The sequence below is a fragment of the Anomalospiza imberbis genome, chromosome 15 (assembly GCF_031753505.1).
Source record: "Anomalospiza imberbis isolate Cuckoo-Finch-1a 21T00152 chromosome 15, ASM3175350v1, whole genome shotgun sequence".
Classification (NCBI taxonomy): domain Eukaryota; kingdom Metazoa; phylum Chordata; class Aves; order Passeriformes; family Viduidae; genus Anomalospiza; species Anomalospiza imberbis.
This window is the reverse complement of record NC_089695.1, coordinates 2,451,893-2,471,256: the sequence shown is the minus strand read 5'-3', so window position 1 is coordinate 2,471,256 and position 19,364 is coordinate 2,451,893. Positions and strand designations below refer to the sequence as shown.

Below are 19,364 nucleotides of genomic sequence, written 5' to 3'. Positions count from 1 at the left end.
CAAATGGACATGTTAGAGTCCCCAGACGGATCATGGAAGTGGTCTGAGGGTTGCAATATTTCTGGTATGCAGAAGGACTGAAGGAGTTTGGGTCTTCAAGCATGGAGATGTGATAGCTCTGTGTAGACTTTTGAAAATATTTTGCCCTTTCAAGTTATGAATAAACTTATAGGAGAGATGTGGAGAGTTTTTTTTATGAGGACTGGTGGTCTTAGGAGAGCAGACTATTGTTTTCCACTAAAAGAATGGACATTTTGATTAGGAGAAAGCTTTTCAGTGTGGGTTGTGTGAAAATGGAAGATATTGCCCAGAGAAGTTTTGGATGTGCCTCCAACATTGAAGTCTAGCAAACAGTGCTCCTGCTCATGGCAGAGGTGTGGATTAAATCACCGTTAATAAAATTTAAGTTGGAAACTGAGAAGATTGTTTGGCTCCGTGAAGGACTGAGAATTGCTTTGCATTTCCCATTGTCAGGTGCTCAGATATGGATGAATGAAACAACTCAGATGAATCAACTTTGATGGGTCAGAAACAAGAGTAAAGGTCATTCAGCTATCTTGGCCTAGGGGTTGCTTATATTGGTTTAGGCTGCTCTATAACTCAAATTCAATCCAGGTAAAGAAAACACAATTCAAGACAAGTGAGAAAAAGCTCTTGAAGTTTTCCCTATATTATAGTTTCTTGCTGGTGTTAATGGCCCATGATTTTTTTAAGAGCAGGTGAATTGCATTCTTTATTGCCCTGCCATGAATATTTGCTTCTCACTTCTGAATGTGACTCAAAAGAATGCTGTTAAAGCATCCGACATCGCATCTCAGTTAGGAACGCCTTGGAGTGGAATTAAGCAAGAGGTTCTGCGCTGGCTGTTTGCAATCGGGGAGAGCCCCCGGGGCCGGTGCAGGCGCTGAGCCCCGCCCAAAGCCGGGCCCCCTTGAGCGCGGCCATCCGGCGGCTGCAGCGGCGCGGCGGCGCCTCCGGGTGCCGCTGTTGGCCGCCGCCGAGCGGCGCTGGAGCCGCAGCCGCCGCCGCCGCAGCGTCCTGGCCCCGCAGGCTGCTCGCTCGCCCGGCGCCGGCCACAGCGGCAGCGGCACCGCCGCCAGCAGCAGCAGCAGCAGCAGCGGCGGCGGGGAGAGGCGGCCCGAGCGGGCCGGCTGCGCTGCGGCGGCCCCTGCGCTGTGAGGCGAGAGCGGCTGGAAGGGAGGCAGGGCAGCGGCGGGAGGCAGGAGCGCGGCGAGCGCAGGCGGCGGAGAATGGCGGTGAGGCGGCGGCAGAGGCGCGGGCCGGGCGGCGGGCGAGCGCTGCTGGCCGCGGTGCTGCTGTGCGTGTGGTGCCGGGCGGCGGCCGAGCGGGTCCGCTACGCCATCCCCGAGGAGCTGGGCAGAGGCTCGCTCGTGGGGCCGCTGGCGCGGGACCTGGGGCTCAGCGCGGACGAGCTGCCCGTGCGCAAGCTGCGGCTGAGCGAGGAGAAGCAATTCTTCACGGTGAATGAGGAGAACGGGAACCTGTACGTGAACGAGAGGCTGGACCGGGAGCAGATGTGCGGCGAGTCAGCGACCTGCTCCGTCAGCTTCGAGGCGCTGGTGCAGAATCCGCTGAACATTTTCCACGTCGATGTGGCGATCGAGGACGTGAATGACAATTCCCCGGCCTTCAGCAAGGCTGTTCTGGAGCTCGAGATCGGTGAATTAATCCCTCCCGGTGCTCGGTTTCCGCTGGAGATGGCCCGAGATGAGGACGCAGGAAGCAATTCATTGCTGACTTATCAGCTCACCAGCAACCCTTCCTTCTCCCTGGTCATGAAGGAGAGTCCTGAAGGAAGCAAGCAGCCGGAATTAGTGCTGGAAAAAGCATTGGATCGGGAGAAGCAGAGCTCCATTGAGCTGGTGCTGACGGCAGTGGATGGCGGGGAGCCCTCGAGATCCGGGACTGTCCAGGTTCGCATAAATGTTACTGACGCCAACGACAATCCACCCGTGTTCAGCAAAAACTTCTATGAGTCGAGAGTAGCGGAGAATCTATCAGTGGGTTCTCTGGTGATGCGAGTATGGGCGACAGATGCGGACGTGGGCACCAACGGGCGAGTCTCCTACTCATTCAGCAACGTTCCGGAGAGCATCCGTGCTTTGTTCACTCTGGACAGCAACAGTGGTGAGGTCAGGACGGCGGGTCCCCTCGATTTCGAGGACAAGAAGAAATACATCTTCGGCCTGGAAGCGATGGACGGAGGCGGGTTAACGGCTCACTGCAAGGTTCAAATAGATATCATGGACGAGAATGACAACGCCCCGGAAATAACGATTCTGTCACTGTCGAGCCCGGTGCCTGAGGACGCGCCGGCCGGCACTGTGGTAGCCCTGCTGAAAGTGCGGGACAGAGATTCGGGAGAGAACGGTCAGGTGTCGTGCGAGCTGTCGGGAGAGGCGCCGCTGTCGATCGTGGCCTCCTCGGGCGGCTCGTACAAGGTGGTGACGGCGGGCGCGCTGGACCGAGAGCAGGCGTCCGAGCACCGCGTGAGGGTGGTGGCCCGGGACCGGGGCAGGCCGGCGCTGCGGAGCAGCGCGGAGCTGGTGCTGGAGGTGTCGGACGTGAACGACAACGCGCCGGTGTTCGAGGAGGCGGCGTACAGCGCGTACGTGGCGGAGAACAACGCGGCGGGCGCGCTGGTGCTGCGCGTGCAGGCGCGGGACGCGGACGCGGGCGCCAACGGGCGCGTGAGCTACTGGCTGGCGGGCGGCAGCGCGGGCGCGGCGGGCGCGGCGCCGCTGGTGTCGGTGGAGGCGCGGAGCGGCGCGCTGTACGCGCAGCGCTCCTTGGACTACGAGCAGTGCCGCGAGTTCACGGTGGCGGTGCGGGCGCAGGACGGCGGCTCGCCGGCGCGCAGCTCCACGGCCACGGTGCGCGTCTTCGTGCTGGACCGCAACGACAACGCGCCCCGGGTGCTGTGGCCGGCGGCGGCGGCGGCGGCGGGAGAGGCTGCGGGAGGGGCGCCGCCTCCTTTCGAGGTGGTGCCGCGTTCGGCCGAGGCCGGGTACCTGGTGGCCAAGGTGGTGGCGGTGGACGCGGACACGGGGCGCAACGCGTGGCTGTCGTACGAGCTGGTGCAGGCGTCGGAGCCGGCGCTGTTCCGCGTGGGGCTGCACAGCGGCGAGGTGCGCACGGCGCGCGCCGTGTCCGAGCGGGACGCGGCCAAGCAGCGTGTGGTGGCCGTGGTGAAGGACCACGGGCAGCCGGCGCTGTCGGCCACGGCCACGCTGCACGTGGTGCTGGCCGAGAGCTTGCAGGAGGCGCTGCCGGAGCTGAGCGAGCGGGCGGCGGGCGCCGAGGCGGCGGCGGCGGCGGCCGAGCTGCAGTTCTACCTGGTGCTGGCGCTGGCGCTGCTGTCGGCGCTCTTGGTGCTGAGCGTGGCGCTGGCCGTGCTGGCGCGGCTGCGGCGGGCCGGGCCGCCCGCCGTGCTGCGCTGCCTGGGCGCGCAGCGCTTCTCGGTGGCCGGCGCCGCCTTCCCGGCCGACTTCTGCGAGGGCACCTTGCCCTACTCCTACAACCTGTGCGTGGCGGCGCCGGCCCGCGCCGTGCCCGAGGCCGCTTGGCCGCCGCCGCCGGTGCCCGTCCTGTCTGCGGAGGAGCTTCTGGGCGGGGATTGCTGCGAGAAACCGAGCTCGAACAGTAACATCGTCTTGGGAGAGCCGCAGGCCGACCCGGACGCAGTTCAGGTCTGTAAAGCGAATTCCTTCCTTCTGCGCCTTTAAATAACGGCGTGCTGGTGGCAGCGGGCTTTTTTTTTTTTTTTTTTTTCCCTGCGTCTGTCATTGGTTATATTTTATACCATGACGCCGTGAAATAATCTCTTCTCGTGTTTCTTTTTTTCATCAAGTGTTGCGAACCGGCAATTGCTGCCTCATCTGCTCTAAGCCTGGTCGGCTCACTGAGAGTTATTACCGTTCAGCGGTTTTGAAGTGCATTTGATTCATGACAGATTCTGGTTTAGCTGGAAGATTTTCTTTAGGAAAAATATGTTTTCTTAGTTGTTACATGTCATTAACGAAGGAAGCGGATATTTATTGTGTAGAATGAGATGTGCATGACGGGCTTGGTGTGGAGAGTTTTCCTTCCCGATAATTTTTTGTTGAAGCTGTGTGTTTGGACCGTCTGTTAGGTGGGCCAAACCCCTTCTTTTGAGGGAAGGCTGCTATAGGAATGCTTACACTAATGAGTCGGGTTAATTTAGGATTTCAAATAAGCTCTGTGTGAGAGTATTAAGTCAGAGTGAGCATTGTCATGCCTATATTGAGTAAAATTGTAATGAAAATTGTGAAGTCGCGATGGGAGAACGGGGAGTAATGCAGACTTAATCAGAATAGTGTCTGATGTGCCGGTGCAAAATAGCAACGACCTCCCCTGCAGTGCTGGATTCGGTGAATCTTGTGAACATTGTGACTGTTCATGAAAAGTTCTCCTATTCCTTAACAATATTTGATTTGCTGAAAGACTGTTCTTCAAGCACGACTCGTATAAAAAATGGAATTTGTGGAGGAGTTTGCGTTTTGGGATGTATGCAGTAAAACTCGTGGTAGCCCGACGTCACATTCAGAGATAGTTTCATTCATGTTATACGATCATGATAAAGACATGTCCCGGGTGGTAGAAATAGCATAATCACAGGAGGTGTGTTACTTCTGTTACGTCGTCATCGGTGGAGGATGAGATCAGCTGCACAATAGCCGAAGCAGGAGGTCCGCGCTGGACGAAAAGCGACGTCTTCTGAGCGGTTATGTTCCGCCCACGCGAGATGTGCGTGGGCGAGGCAGGACCGCAGCGCTCGGCAGCGCTCGGTGCCTGCAGTGCCGGGAGGAGGCTGCGGGCGCCGCTGTTGACCGAGAGGAGCGAGAGGGAGCTCGGAGCGCTGCAGCCCCGCCCGCTGCGGATCGGCTCGGTCACTCGCTAGCTCAGCGTCTGGATCGGCCGCCGGGAGGTCTGCGAGAGAGGCCGCGGTGCGGAGCCGTTCTGTAGCAAGACGGAGGAGCCGGTGGCTGAAATACTGTGCAGAAGCTGGGAAGAAAGTCGGAGGCGGAGGTGTCCGGGTTGGCGGCGAGAAGCTGCAAGCGAACGAGCGGTGCCGCGACTGAGATGTGCGCGGCGGGGAGGCGCTGGGGCCGGCGGCAGCGAGCTCTGCTCTGGGCCGTGCTGCTGGCGGCGTGGGAGGCGGCGTGGGGGCAGCTGCGCTACTCCGTGCCCGAGGAGATGCCCAAGGGCTCGTTCGTGGGCGACGTGGCCAAGGACCTGGGGCTGCAGCTGCCGGCGCTCCGAGATCGGGGTATCCGCATTGTCTCTGAAGGTAGTATGCAGTATTTTGCTCTGCACGGGAAGACGGGACATTTAGTGACAGCAGAGAGGATCGACAGAGAGCAGCTGTGCCGGCTGGTGGAGAAATGCGTGCTGCGCTGTGAGCTGATAGTGGAGGGACAGATGCAGGTTTACCGAATAGAAGTGGAAATCACGGACATTAACGACAACGCGCCCAGCTTTAAGGAAACTGAGCTGGAAGAGAGAATAAGCGAGATGACAGCCCCAGGGTCGCATTTTCCCCTGCCAGACGCTCATGATCCTGACTCGGGCCGGAATTCCCTGCAGAGCTACGAGCTGAGCGGCGACGAGCACTTCTCGCTGGCCGTGCAGACGGGCCCCGGCGGCGATCAGCGTCCCGAGCTGGTGCTGGCGAAGGCGCTGGACCGGGAGGAGGCGGCGTTTCACGAGCTGGTGCTGAGGGCGATGGACGGCGGCGATCCGGCACGGACGGGCACGGCTCGGATCCGCGTGACGGTGCTGGACGCGAACGACAACGCGCCCGTGTTCAGCCAGGCGGAGTACACGGTGCGTGTGCCCGAGGACGTGCCCGTGGGCTCTGTCCTCGTCACTGTCACGGCCACGGATGCCGACGAAGGGCTGAATGGTCATGTGAAATACTCGCTGAAAAAAGTGTCAGACATAGCATCGAATATCTTCCATCTGGACTCTGAGACGGGTGCCATCACTCTGTTGCGGAACCTGGACTTCGAGGAAGGTGGCTCTTACGAACTGGAGGTGCAGGCACGGGACGGGGGAGGTCTTTCCGACACTGCCACAGTCACGATCAGTGTGACAGACAAAAACGATAATGCGCCGGTGATTGCGGTGAGGTCGGCACTGAGTGAGATTTCCGAGGACGCACCGTCGGGGACCGTGGTTGCCCTGCTTCACGTGCAGGACCGGGACTCAGGAGCGAGTGGCGATGTGCGCTGTTCGCTTGATGGGGGCGTCCCCTTCCGCCTGGAGAAGTCTTTTGACGACTACTACCGTGTGGTGACAGCGAGAGAGCTGGACCGGGAGCAGGTGTCGGAGTACAACGTGACGGTGCGAGCGGCCGACGGCGGGTCGCCGCCGCTGCAGAGCAGCGCGGTGCTGGCGCTGCGGGTGCTGGACGTGAACGACAACGCGCCGGTGTTCGCGGAGGAGCGCTACAGCGCGCGGCTGGCGGAGAACAACGCGGCGGGCGCGCTGGTGCTGACGGTGCGCGCCACGGACGCGGACTGGGGGCAGAACGCGCGCGTGCGCTACCGGCTGGCGGAGGGGCGGGTGCGGGGCGCGCCGCTGTCGTCGTACGTGTCGGTGCAGGCGGAGACGGGCGCGCTGTACGCGCTGCGCTCCTTCGACTACGAGCAGCTGCGCGAGCTGCAGCTGTGGGTGCGTGCGGAGGACGGCGGCGCGCCGGCGCTGAGCAGCAACGTGTCGGTGCGGCTGCTGATCGTGGACGAGAACGACAACGCGCCGCAGGTGCTGTACCCGCCGCCGGCGGCGGCGGCGGCGGCGGCGGGCTCGGGCGCCGCGTGGTCGGGCGTGGAGCTGGCGCCGCGCTGGGCGGAGGCCGGCGCGCTGGTGGCCAAGGTGGTGGCGGTGGACGCGGACGCGGGGCAGAACGCGTGGCTGTCGTACGAGCTGGCCAAGGCCACGGAGCCGGGGCTGTTCCGCGTGGGGCTGCACAGCGGCGAGGTGCGCACGGCGCGCTCGCCGCTGGCCCGCGACGCGGCGCGCCAGAGCCTGGTGGTGCTGGTGAAGGACCACGGGCGGCCGGCGCTGTCGGCCACGGCCACGCTGAGCGTGGTGCTGGCCGAGAGCGTGGCCGAGCTGCTGGCCGAGCTGGGCAGCGCGGCCGACGGGGCGGCGGCGCCGGGCGAGCCGGCCGCCAGCCTGACGCGCTGGCTGGTGCTGGCCGTGGCCGCCGTGTCGTGCCTCTTCGTGGCCTTCCTGCTGCTGCTGCTGGCGCTGCGCCTGCGCCGCTGGCGCCGCCAGCAGCTGCTGCCGGCGGACAGCGGCGCCCTGCGCGGCGTGCCCGTGTCGCACTTCGTGGGCATCGACGGCGTGCGCGCCTTCCTGCAGTCCTACTCGCACGAGGTGTCGCTCACGGCCGACTCGCGCAAGAGCCAGCTGCGCTTCTCGGGCGGCAGCTGCTGCGACACCCTCCCGGCCCGGCCGCCGCCCGACGAGCCCGCGCCGCTGCTCGGCGACGAGGATCTTGCCGGCGCTCGTCCTGTGGATCCCGCCCCTCCCTCGGTGAGTTTCTCGGGTCGAATTCTGTCCCTGACACTTCCTCCTGCTGGTTCCTTGTCCTTTTCGCCGTCTGGTCTCTGCCCTGAGTAGGGAAGTATTCTGACAAGTATGGCATGGTTCCGGTGAGGGATGTGCTGGTGCCTCTTGCTGCGGGGAGGTGGACGTAGGAGTCGGATCTCAGTGTTACGGTTGATGAGCTTTTCATGAGAATTCGAGCTCTTCTCTGCTGGAGGTTCTGTGGTTGAGATCTTTTGTTTTTGTGAGTGCAGGTTGTTTAATTCCGGTTATCTCGCCAGTATTCGATCTGCTATTGAATTGTATTGCCTGGTAAAGAAGTGGTAGTTTGCCTTGTTGTCAGTATCAGCTGTGTTCTTGACAGCACACGTGCTTGAATAGTGTGACATTTGTGTTCCCGTCCAGAAATTTTAAATTCATGATAGTATTTTAAGTTTTGTATGCAATCTTATGGCTTTTGTTTTTCTTTCACCCCTGCCCCCCCGCATCATTATTTGTTCATTGGTATAGTACCACCTCGCCTTATATTTTTAAAATTATTTATTACCTTTTAAAGCAGTATGAACTACACTGTAGTCTGGATTTTTAACAGCGGTACTTTTCTCAAGTCTGTCTTTGGTATACTTAATTATCACTCTCCCCGTATTCCTTTTCTGTACATAGTATTTAGGATAAATGTAAGCCATTGTTTGAAATTGAACATGGACCCGTGTTTGCCTGCTTTGTTTTCGGTTTGTTACATTTGTCACTTTTGAAAGGGCTTCATTGAGTGTTCCTCATCCAGTAGTTGCAGCAGTGTCAACTTCGTGTAGCATTCTGTTTCTTCCAGGACACCATTCCTAGGCATTCTTCACAAGTTTGCGTGTGGGAGTTTCTTTGGTTGAATAAAATGTGAGCTTCACACTCGGGAGTGAGTAGAGATGGTGGAAGAGTAGCACAATTGCTTGTTGCTAATGTTGTTAAATCTAAATTATATATGTTAGTGCTGGTTTGTCACCTTGGTGGTGCATCATCACTGTGCCCCTGCAAAGATGGAGTTGAAGCTGAAGGATGTTCTCAGAAAGAAGGTCCAGATTAGAGACCATATGCATCTTTTTATGCCTTCAAACTATGGGTGAACACCTAGAAATTAGAGCGTAGTGTCGAGAATTCTGCTCAGATGCATTACAGGTGGCACGGCACTGCAAGGAAAGTCGAGATACGCTTGTGTAAAGAGTTGTTTGTGCTTTTACAATGCCTTAAATCTTATTTTGTATCGTTCACTGTCATGTAGCAGCGCTTGATCTTTCCATGCCAAGTGTTTAAAATCGATGCACTGTAGAAGGAAGTGTTATGTACATCGTTAATGCATCACTGGTTAGAAATTTTTTTGGTTTTGTTTTGTTTTGTTTTGTTTTGGTTTTTTTTCTGTGTTCCTTACCAGCCGGTGAGCACAATCCAGTTAATGCACCTGGAGTGATTTTGTGAGAATGACCTGACTGTCCACGAGAAGCTTCTTGTGCCAAACCAAAGTTGATTTCCAAAGGATTGTTGCCATTCTATGGGCAATTTTTGTCTCTTTTACTCTTCGCCATTGTGCCGTTTTCAGAGAGATGGTGCTGTAGCCAAGGGTGTAGCAACAGTAGGTCCTGACATGCCAAAGTTCATTTGCCAATGTTCATTTCTTGATCACAGTATTGCTCACAAGTTTGGACTCTTAGACATACACAGGTGTTTTCATTGTGAACTGTTTATTGGTTAAAGGTTTTTCCAAAAGTCAGTCCTCCATTTTTGTATTTATCACAGTTGTCGTACAACACAGAGTTTTCAATAACATTAATTATTTGAAAGCTTGAAAGCAGTGTCTAATTTACATAATACAATAAAGGGTGAGGAAGGGCAAGATTCTACTTAAGTACTTTCTCAGTATTCTCTCTCTTAAGCCAGAGCCTGTTCTCACAGCAATGTTGAGGCCAATTGATCATTTTCTAATAACTGCTACGGCAGAAGAGATAAAAACTGTGTCTTGTAGTTTCTATCTTTGTTTTTTTCAAGACAGTGGTAAGAGTGGTGTAAGCGGGAACCGAGTTATCACCAGGACCCTGTGAATGAGCACAGTAAGAATCCATGGAGTTATTTCTTGAGCAATAGGAGTGTTGGGAAAACCTGCTGTACCCGTAGTTTCCCAAAACCTGGTTTGGGTAGCATTTGGAATGGTTCAGCTGATCATAACGTGCCCTGCTCTGTACAAGGTCATGAAACAAGAGCTGTTGATTTGTGGAGAGTTTTGTATTTCATGATTTCGTTTGGTTGTTGCAGGGAGGTGGTGTCAGCACAAAAAGGCACCGAGGTGGATCGAGTGTTTTATCATTTCTGTTTTCAGACCATCCCACTCCTGGAGCGTTCAGTGTTTTATTGTGGCAAAGGACGTCAGTGTGTTTGAGCCATGGGCACACTGCTTTCTCTAGTTGTGCCCTTCTGAGATTCCTTTTTCTGACTTTTTTTGTTGTCTTTTTGTCTCGAAGTCTCTGTCCTGGGAAAGGTAGCTGACATGTCATGTATGCCTCAGGCATCACCACACAGGAGTATTAACCCTCATGTTTACAATTCTCAGAGTAAAAAATTCAGCACGCTGCTAACTGAAGTATCCTGGGAGCATGGATACCTTTTTGAGTCTGTCCCCATTCTTAGATCAACTTACTTAAACCGTTCACTGAAAAAGCTTTTTGAAGAAGTGTTTTAACAGGTCATTCTTCCCAGTTCTAGGACAAGAAGTTGTGGTAATATCCATGATTTGTAAAACTGGGACCATGTAAGGATAATGCTGATCTAGAGAATAAGACTTGCCATTTCCCCCCAGTCACAGTTACTGTGAGAGGGATATAAAATAAAAGGAATGGAAACAAGAATCTCCAGAAAGAAGATGTTGCTTCTGGTGCTTCTTTTCCACAAGGGCTTCTCTTCCCAAGTATTTTGTAGATGTTAGTACACAGAGACGGTAGAAATGAAATAAAAGAGCTGGGTAAAGAGAGCCCACATCAGTAATAGAAGGCATAGGAATCTGCAAATCTGCAAGGCATTTGATGCACAGTGTACCTGCTTGTACTCACCTGTGCCCCCTTGTACGAAGTCTGCGTGTTCCTCCACTACTCCACTACACGTTCCACAGCCAGGGTCTGCATTTTTGCTTCTGAACAGAGCTCCTCGATTCCCCTTTCCGCGGGTATGAAAAAACTCACCAAAGTGAACTCTTACTCGCGGTTTCCCGTAGCTGATGGGGGTGAGCAGCCAACGGTGCGGGCCGGGGCGAGACCCCCTCTGGCGCGGCCATCCGGCGGCTGCAGCGGCGCGGCGGCGCCTCCGGGTGCCGCTGTTGGCCGCCGCCGAGCGGCGCTGGAGCCGCAGCCGCCGCCGCCGCAGCGTCCTGGCCCCGCAGGCTGCTCGCTCGCCCGGCGCCGGCCACAGCGGCAGCGACACCGCCGCCAGCAGCAGCAGCAGCAGAGGCACGCTGCCTTTCAGCAGTCTCTGTTCTCGCCGGCGAGAGCGGCTGGAAGGGAGGCAGGGCAGCGGCGGGAGGCAGGAGCGCGGCTAGCGCAGGCGGCGGAGAATGGCGGTGAGGCGGCGGCAGAGGCGCGGGCCGGGCGGCGGGCGAGCGCTGCTGGCCGCGGTGCTGCTGTGCGTGTGGTGCCGGGCGGCGGCCGAGCGGGTCCGCTACGCCATCCCCGAGGAGCTGGGCAGAGGCTCGCTCGTGGGGCCGCTGGCGCGGGACCTGGGGCTCAGCGCGGACGAGCTGCCCGTGCGCAAGCTGCAGGTGGCGTCTGCCGGCAAGAAGCAGCTGAAATACTTCACGGTGAATGAGGAGAACGGGAACCTGTACGTGAACGAGAGGCTGGACCGGGAGCAGATGTGCGGCGAGTCGGCGACCTGCTCTGTTAGCTTCGAGGCGCTGGTGCAGAATCCGCTGAACATTTTCCACGTCGAAGTGAACATCCAGGACGTGAATGACAACACGCCGCGCTTTCTTAGGGAAAATATCCACTTCGAAGTCATTGAGTCTACACCTCCTGGTGCCCGATTTTCCGTGGATGTGGCCGAGGACGCGGACGTGGGCAGTAATTCACTGCAAGGGTACGAGCTGGAGACCAACGGCTACTTCGCAGTGGAGGTGAAGGAGAGCCAAGACGGCAGCAAGTTCGCTGAGCTGGTGCTGCGCCGTGCACTGGACCGGGAGAGCGAGCCGAGCCTGCGGCTGACGCTGACTGCGCTGGATGGCGGAGACCCGCCCCGGACTGGCACCGCCCAGCTCTGGATCAACGTCACCGACGCCAATGACAACCCACCCGTGTTCGCGCAGGACCGGTACCGCGTCAGCCTGCGAGAGGACACGCCTCCGGGATCAACGGTGCTGAACGTGTCAGCCTCCGACGCCGATGCAGGCACCAACGCACACATCACCTACGGCTTCGGGAAAATGCCGGCTAAGGTGCTTCAGAAGTTCGTGGTGGATGCAGAGAGTGGGATGATCAGTCTGCAGGAGGAGCTGAATTTTGAGGACACGCGAGGCTACATGTTGCTGGTGGAGGCGAGGGATGGTGGCGGTTTGGTAGCACACTGCAAGGTGGAGGTGGAGGTGCTGGACGTGAATGACAACGCGCCTGAAATCACGATTCTGTCCCTGTCGAGCCCAGTGCCGGAGGACTCGCCAGCTGGCACCGTGGTGGCCCTGCTAAATGTGAATGACCCGGACTCCGGTGAGAACGGTCAGGTGTCGTGTGAGCTGTCGGGAGAGGCGCCGCTGTCGATCGTGGCGTCCTCGGGCGGCTCGTACAAGGTGGTGACGGCGGGCGCGCTGGACCGAGAGCAGGCGTCCGAGCACCGCGTGACGGTGGTGGCCCGGGACCGGGGCAGGCCGGCGCTGCGGAGCAGCGCGGAGCTGGTGCTGGAGGTGTCGGACGTGAACGACAACGCGCCGGTGTTCGAGGAGGCGGCGTACAGCGCGTACGTGGCGGAGAACAACGCGGCGGGCGCGCTGGTGCTGCGCGTGCAGGCGCGGGACGCGGACGCGGGCGCCAACGGGCGCGTGAGCTACTGGCTGGCGGGCGGCAGCGCGGGCGCGGCGGGCGCGGCGCCGCTGGTGTCGGTGGAGGCGCGGAGCGGCGCGCTGTACGCGCAGCGCTCCTTGGACTACGAGCAGTGCCGCGAGTTCACGGTGGCGGTGCGGGCGCAGGACGGCGGCTCGCCGGCGCGCAGCTCCACGGCCACGGTGCGCGTCTTCGTGCTGGACCGCAACGACAACGCGCCCCGGGTGCTGTGGCCGGCGGCGGCGGCGGCGGCGGGAGAGGCGGCGGGAGGGGCGCCGCCTCCTTTCGAGGTGGTGCCGCGTTCGGCCGAGGCCGGGTACCTGGTGGCCAAGGTGGTGGCGGTGGACGCGGACGCGGGGCGCAACGCGTGGCTGTCGTACGAGCTGGTGCAGGCGTCGGAGCCGGCGCTGTTCCGCGTGGGGCTGCACAGCGGCGAGGTGCGCACGGCGCGCGCCGTGTCCGAGCGGGACGCGGCCAAGCAGCGTGTGGTGGCCGTGGTGAAGGACCACGGGCAGCCGGCGCTGTCGGCCACGGCCACGCTGCACATGGTGCTGGCCGAGAGCTTGCAGGAGGCGCTGCCGGACCTCGGCGACAGAGACGCTGTGTCTCACCTGTCATCTGATTTGAACCTCATTCTTGTTGTGTCGCTCTCCGCCGTGTCCTTATTATTCGTTTCCACGGTCATTTTTGTTTTTTTCTTTAAATGTCGACAGTCGAGGAGCCCTCCCATTTTTATAACTTCTGATAAGGAACTATATTCCACCTTGGGCTCAAAAGCACCGTACAACTACTGCAGCAGCACGCTGCCTTTGCCCTATTCCTACGAGGTGTGTTTAGCCTCCGAGTCGGGGCAGAAGGACTTCACGTTCCTGAGACCAGGGGCGGCAGCTTTGTCTGCCAATCTCCTGTCCGCTGATCCTGGCTCAGGCACCTGTTCTGGGAAGGACCCTCCTAGCCCTGGGAGCTCGACACAGGTGAGCTTCTGTCCTACGGTCCCTCTCTGTGAGTTTTTCTGAATCTTTTTTCCTCTATTCTGCTGTTGGTGATCAGTAGGGAACCGGCAGATCTGAACGTACCGGCGCACTGCTCAGAGGCTTGGGGATGTGAGTGATTGGGGGTGTACTTGAGATCTTGACTCATCCTTTTGACCTGCCATGTCTTACCTGCAAATTGCTGGTTTTCCCCGAGGAGAAAAGAGAGAGCAAGAACAACAAATGCAAATGTTGTCAGTACTTCCATCTGTCCTGGAGAAGGACAGACAGCTGCGAGTTTCACCGAACTGGAGTGGTGAGGCGGACTCGGGGTGGAGCGGGAACAAAAGTGTCGTGGAGCCTGAAGCTGAGACAACCTTTTCGCCTGGGTCTAGTGACCACTAATTGTCTCAGCCATATTTGGGCTCTTTCATGTGATAATGAGGTGTGATCTGACCCGGCCTGTTTACTCAGTGGGGAACTACGCTGTAGTTCTCCTTTTCTGGCAAGCTCGGTTCTTTAGCGCTCTGAACCCCTTTTAACAGAAGGTGTGTACACCCGTAATTCAACTTGTTCCCTCCTTCTGTAGAATCGGAGGTGGTGCTTCGGTGTAGCTCCAAGCCTGGCATCGAGCAGAAGGAGCTTTTTGTTCCCCGCTGCCACCGGCTTCCCTGGAGTGGAGTCGGGGAAAATGCCGAAGTGAGCGGCTCAGGCTGGGTTTTGGCTTGAAGCAGTCCCCGGAGGACTGGTGCAGGGGAAGGCGTCTTCCCCCTTAGCTGTTGCACTTTTTCACTCTTCCCCCTCAAAGTGGCGCTTTCAGGCGCTCTGAAGCGTCGTCTGCAATATTCAGGCTTCCCACCAAGGTGGAGGAGATGTAATGTCTCCAGATTAATCGAAATACGGTAGATTGAAATGTTCTGTCTTTCATGCCTTTCCTAAAATCTCTTTTCTACTCAGCTCTCCGCTGCTTGGCCATCCCAGTACTGCTGGCATTAAACGGAGAAGGTACTCTGGTACGGGTGGTGGGTGCGCTCATACATAGGGAGGGAAATTATTTGAGAACTGTGGTCCCCACGTTGAGAAATCACGTGTAGAAAAAACCTAAAATGGGCAGTGATTGGAAAAAGGATTTAGAACTTACAGTGGTTGGGAAAAGGATTCAGAGTTTATTTAAGAGAAATAAGTCGCTGAAGACTATTTCAAGATTGGGTCGAAGAGAGCTGTGGATTTTCTTGGTTTTAGATTATATGTAAGAAAGAAATCAAATTGGGATTTTGTTTTCTGTGAAAAAATAAGTGTTTTGGGAAGGTTAGATGACTCATTGGATTTTATTTGTGTGAAACTCTATCACGTGTGAATGGTACGTGAAACTTTTATCACTTTCTGTGGACAGGTGATAAGAATGATAAATAGCGCTGATAACTTTATCTTTTGGCAACGATTAATCAGGAAAAAAGGAAATAGCTGAGCATGTAGATAGGACAGATTGCGCCGACTCTTTCGATATTGCCGACTCTTCATGTAAGTGCCAAACTACTGCGTCTCTGGGTGGATCCCATGTGCTCATGGCAGCTTTTAGGATTGTGCAGGGCGAGGACACGCAGAGTCGAGATCCCTCTCGCTCTGGCGAATGTCGCTGTCCAGCGCTGGTGGGGTGGCTTGCAGCCCCTAGGAGCCTAGCCCCCACAATTAGCGGGGTAACGAATAACCCGCCGCAAGTTTCCGAGGCAGTTCTGCAAGGCTTGGAGAGCCTCCATAAGCGAATGAACGCTTGGGCGCTGATTTCCAGTCCGGTTTTTGCCTTCCTTGTCAGTGTCGGCTGTGGGATGACACCTGGGCGCTGTGTCACAGCTGGGTTTTCACAGGATTCCTGACGGTCCCTTATTAAGCATCCTCGCCCCTTTTCATTACCCTATGAGAGCCGAGCGGTTCTGCGGGTGACAGACGATGAATGCCGGAATTTCGGTAATTTTATCCTTATGTGTGCCTAAAAATTCGGGAAAGTCGGAAAAGCCGACGTAGCACGAGTTGTTGATGACAGCAACAACAACCCAAAGGCAGGTTTTCCACGAGGCACTGCCGGTGCTGTGACCTGCCAGGCTGTGGCTGCGCGGGAACGGGATCTGTTCCCACCGGGTGAACCTGCACCGCAGGTCGCACAGCGTGATCTCCCTGAGTCTGGCTGGTGGAAAAAAAGTACCGGGGAGCAACCTGGGAGATGACGAGAGTAGGAGGGCGTATTAAACCGAGATTTCTGCGGTTTGTCGGGGAAGACGCCTGCTGGGATAGTGGTGGCAGTGAGGATCCCGCAGGAGGGGCGATGCTCCTGAAAATCCAGCGGCGGGAGCCGCCCCGCGGCGAGACTGTGTTGCGGCCGGAGGAGCTGCTCATAACACGGCAGCACGAAATCTATTTCGCTTTGCCGGCTGCGCTGCTTTGGTGGCATACTGAGCAGCGACGTCCCGACACCTTGAAAGGGGCTTCCTCCCAGGAAGGGGCTGGCCAAGCATTTGGGTGGGAGAACCGGCATCCTGAAGGTCCTGAGAAACACTGGGCGCTGGCGCATTGTGCCTGTGCTGGCTCTACCTGGCACCCTCCCCACTCATCCTCCCGCCCTCTCCACCTCCCTTTCTTACTCCCGCCGTCTTATTCCAGCGAGGTCACACGTTCCCAGCCACTCCACGTCTCTGTATCGCCCCTTCTGTCGTCACTCTGCCAACTTTTACAGCTTCTTGCCCACACAAACCGTCCCTATGGCCGATCTACCCTGCCTCTGCCAGCGCTCCCCAAGCCTGGCTGTTTCTATAGCGGGGTTTCTCGCAGGGTTGTGCTCTCCCTTCAGGTTCTGCCCGCTCGAGCCCCGCTGTCCTCGGGCCGCGGTCGCCGCGCTCCCTCCGGCGGGGCTCGGCGGCGGCGCGGCCCCGGCGCCCTGCGCTCTGTGCAGTTATTGGACGGGACTCTGTGTGCCGCTGTCGGCCAATGATGGAGCGGGGGGGAACTGGCGGCCCGGCCCCGCTCGGAGCCGGGATGAGGCGCAGACGGGCTCAGAGAGACTCTGCGAGTGAGTCACTGCCGAGCCCGCCGAGCAATGCCCGGCTCCCCGCCGCCGCCGCCGCTTCCCGGGGCCGCTGGGCAGCGGCATGACGGGGCGAGCTGAGAGTTTCTAGCCGGGGCGGGGGGGCGAAGCGGAGGGCGCGGCCGTCCTGTGCGATGAACGGCGTTGCTGTGAGGAGCCGCGGGGTGACGACGGGGCAGGTACTGAGCCTCTTGCTTTTGTTCGGCGTTTCCGACTGGGTTTCCGCCGCGATTCGCTATGCGATCCCCGAGGAGGCGCGGAGAGGCTCCGCGGTGGGGAACGTGGTAGCCGACCTGGCGCTGGACCTCGGGCGGCTGCCGGGGCGCCGATTGCGGGTGGTGTCCGGCGGCAACAAGAAGTACTTCGGGGTGGATCTGACGAGCGGGGCGCTGCTGGTGAACGAGAGGATAGACCGGGAGGAGCTTTGCGGCGCGCTCTCTCCCTGCTCCCTCAGCTTTGAGATCGTGGTGGAAAACCCGCTCGAGCTGTACAGCGGCACTGTAGAGATTCAGGACATCAATGACAACGATCCGGTTTTTCCCAGCAGCCAGGCGAGGCTGGAAATCAGTGAGTCGGTGGCTGCCGGAGCGCGCTTCCCGCTAGAGAGCGCGCAAGACCCCGATGTGGGAATTAACTCTTTGCAGACTTACCAGCTCAGCGCCAACCCGAACTTTGCGCTCGACGTGCAGACAAGGGTGGATGGCAGCAAGTACGCGGAACTGGTGTTAGAGAAGGAGCTGGACAGGGAGGAGCAAAGGGAGCTGAATTTGGTTTTGACGGCGCTGGATGGAGGCAGCCCGCCACGGTCGGCCCACGTGCAGATCCACATTGACGTTGTAGATGCCAACGATAACGCCCCGGTCTTCAACCAGTCCACCTATAAGGCGAGTGTGAGGGAGAACACGCCCAGCGGTACCCTGGTCGCCAGGATCAGTGCGTACGACCTGGATGATGGGCCCAATGGAGACATCGTCTACTCCTTCAGCAGCCACACCCCCGCCAAGGTACGAGAACTCTTTGCTCTGGACTCAGCCACAGGGGAGTTGAGGGTCAAGGGACAGCTGGACTATGAGGAAACAAAGTTGTACGAGATTTACTTACAGGCTAAAGACAAGGGAGCCGTTCCTGGTGTGGCTCATTGCAAAGTGCTGGTGGAAGTCGTGGATGTGAATGACAACGCTCCAGAGGTGACAGTAACTTCTGTCTACAGCCCTGTGCCTGAAGATGCAGCCCCAGGGACGGTTGTAGCTCTGCTGAGTGTAACAGACTTGGACTCCCATGACAACGGCCTGGTGAACTGTTTTATTTCCCCTGGGATCCCGTTCATGCTCAGCTCCTCCCTCAAAAATTACTACACATTGAAAACAGAAGGAGCTCTGGACCGGGAAAAGGCAGCAGAGTATAACATCACTATCACAGCCAAGGACTCGGGCTCACCACCCTTGTCTGCAGTAAAACACATCCTGGTGCAGGTGTCAGATGTCAATGACAATGCTCCCAGGTCGTCCCAGGACTCCTATGATGTCTATGTTCTGGAGAACAACATGCCTGGCATCCCCATCCTTAATGTAAGCGCCACGGATCCGGACCTTGGACGCAATGCCCACCTCTCCTATACCCTTTTGCAGGGTGACACCACTTTTGGCCACCTCTTCTCCATCAACCGGGAGAATGGCACCCTCTACGTGCTCACCTCCCTGGACCATGAGGACCAGGTGGAGTTCAACATGATGGTGCAGGTCCAGGACGGTGGCTTTCCACCTCTGGCCACTAATGTCTCAGTCAGTGTGTTTGTCACTGACCTCAATGACAATGCCCCAACGGTGCTGTACCCTCACCCCAACACTACTGCCACCTACACTGATGTGGTGGCACCAGGCACTCCTGCCGGGCACATGGTCACCAAGGTGGTGGCTGTGGATGTGGATGCAGGGTACAATGCCTGGATCTCCTATACCCTGCTGCAGGCCACTGACCCCAGCCTCTTCTCGGTTGGGCTGCACAATGGGGAGATCTTCACGGCCCGCCAGCTCCGCGAGGATGACGCTCCCGAGCACACCTTAGTCATCCTGCTGAAAGACCATGGGGAGCCTGTGCTGTCCACCAGTGCCACCATCTCCATCTCTGTGGCCGAGATGGTCAAGGAGGTGCTCACTGACCTCACTGATGTGGCACCTGCCAATGATCCCAGGAGACATGTGACTTTCTATCTCATCCTGGCTGTGATTTTGGTGTCAGCAGCCTTCTTCATCACCATGTTGTCCGTGGGCATCTTCAAGTGCTACAAGTGGAGGCAGTCAAGGGAGCTGTACAACAGCTCCAGGAGCACCACGTACAGGACACCAGGGCCCTTCCACCACATTGATGCCGTGAGGGGTGGCTTCACGCCACCCAGCTTCTACCACCAGGTCTATCTCACCACAGACTCTCGCCAGAGTGATCTCCTGTGTAAAAAGCCCTTCACTTCCAGCCCCTTGGGGAGCCGCCAAGGCACCATAAGGAATGGTGAGCCAGGGCTGTACCACCAGATTGTGGGCACCGCCAGCCGGCTCCCCACACCTGCCGAGGTAAAGTAGCTCCTTCCTTGGCATGTCCCAGCGCTGGGCAGAGCCGCGGTTCGTTTGTGGTGTACGCGTGTTGTTGCGTGTTGGGGTTGGGAGG

The 19,364-nt window shown here is 57.9% G+C and overlaps 1 protein-coding gene across 15 annotated transcripts in view; it reads left to right on the top strand.

The window, feature by feature from the left end:
- LOC137482874 (protocadherin gamma-A4-like) overlaps positions 1 to 19,364 on the top strand; it is a 160,641-nt gene that overhangs the window by 106,211 nt on the left and 35,066 nt on the right. The window contains exon 1 of one of the 15 annotated variants that reach the window (XM_068205483.1): positions 1,225 to 3,710. The exons of 10 other annotated variants lie outside the window; for them this stretch is intronic. In XM_068205483.1, the coding sequence (XP_068061584.1) occupies positions 1,251 to 3,710 (2,460 nt within the window). In that variant the 5' untranslated portion in view covers positions 1,225 to 1,250. Of the gene's footprint in view, positions 1 to 1,224; positions 3,711 to 4,798; positions 6,544 to 12,579; positions 13,631 to 16,627; positions 19,271 to 19,364 lie in introns of those variants that run through there. 4 more of the 15 variants (XM_068205489.1, XM_068205490.1, XM_068205486.1 and 1 more) reach the window with 4 other exon arrangements.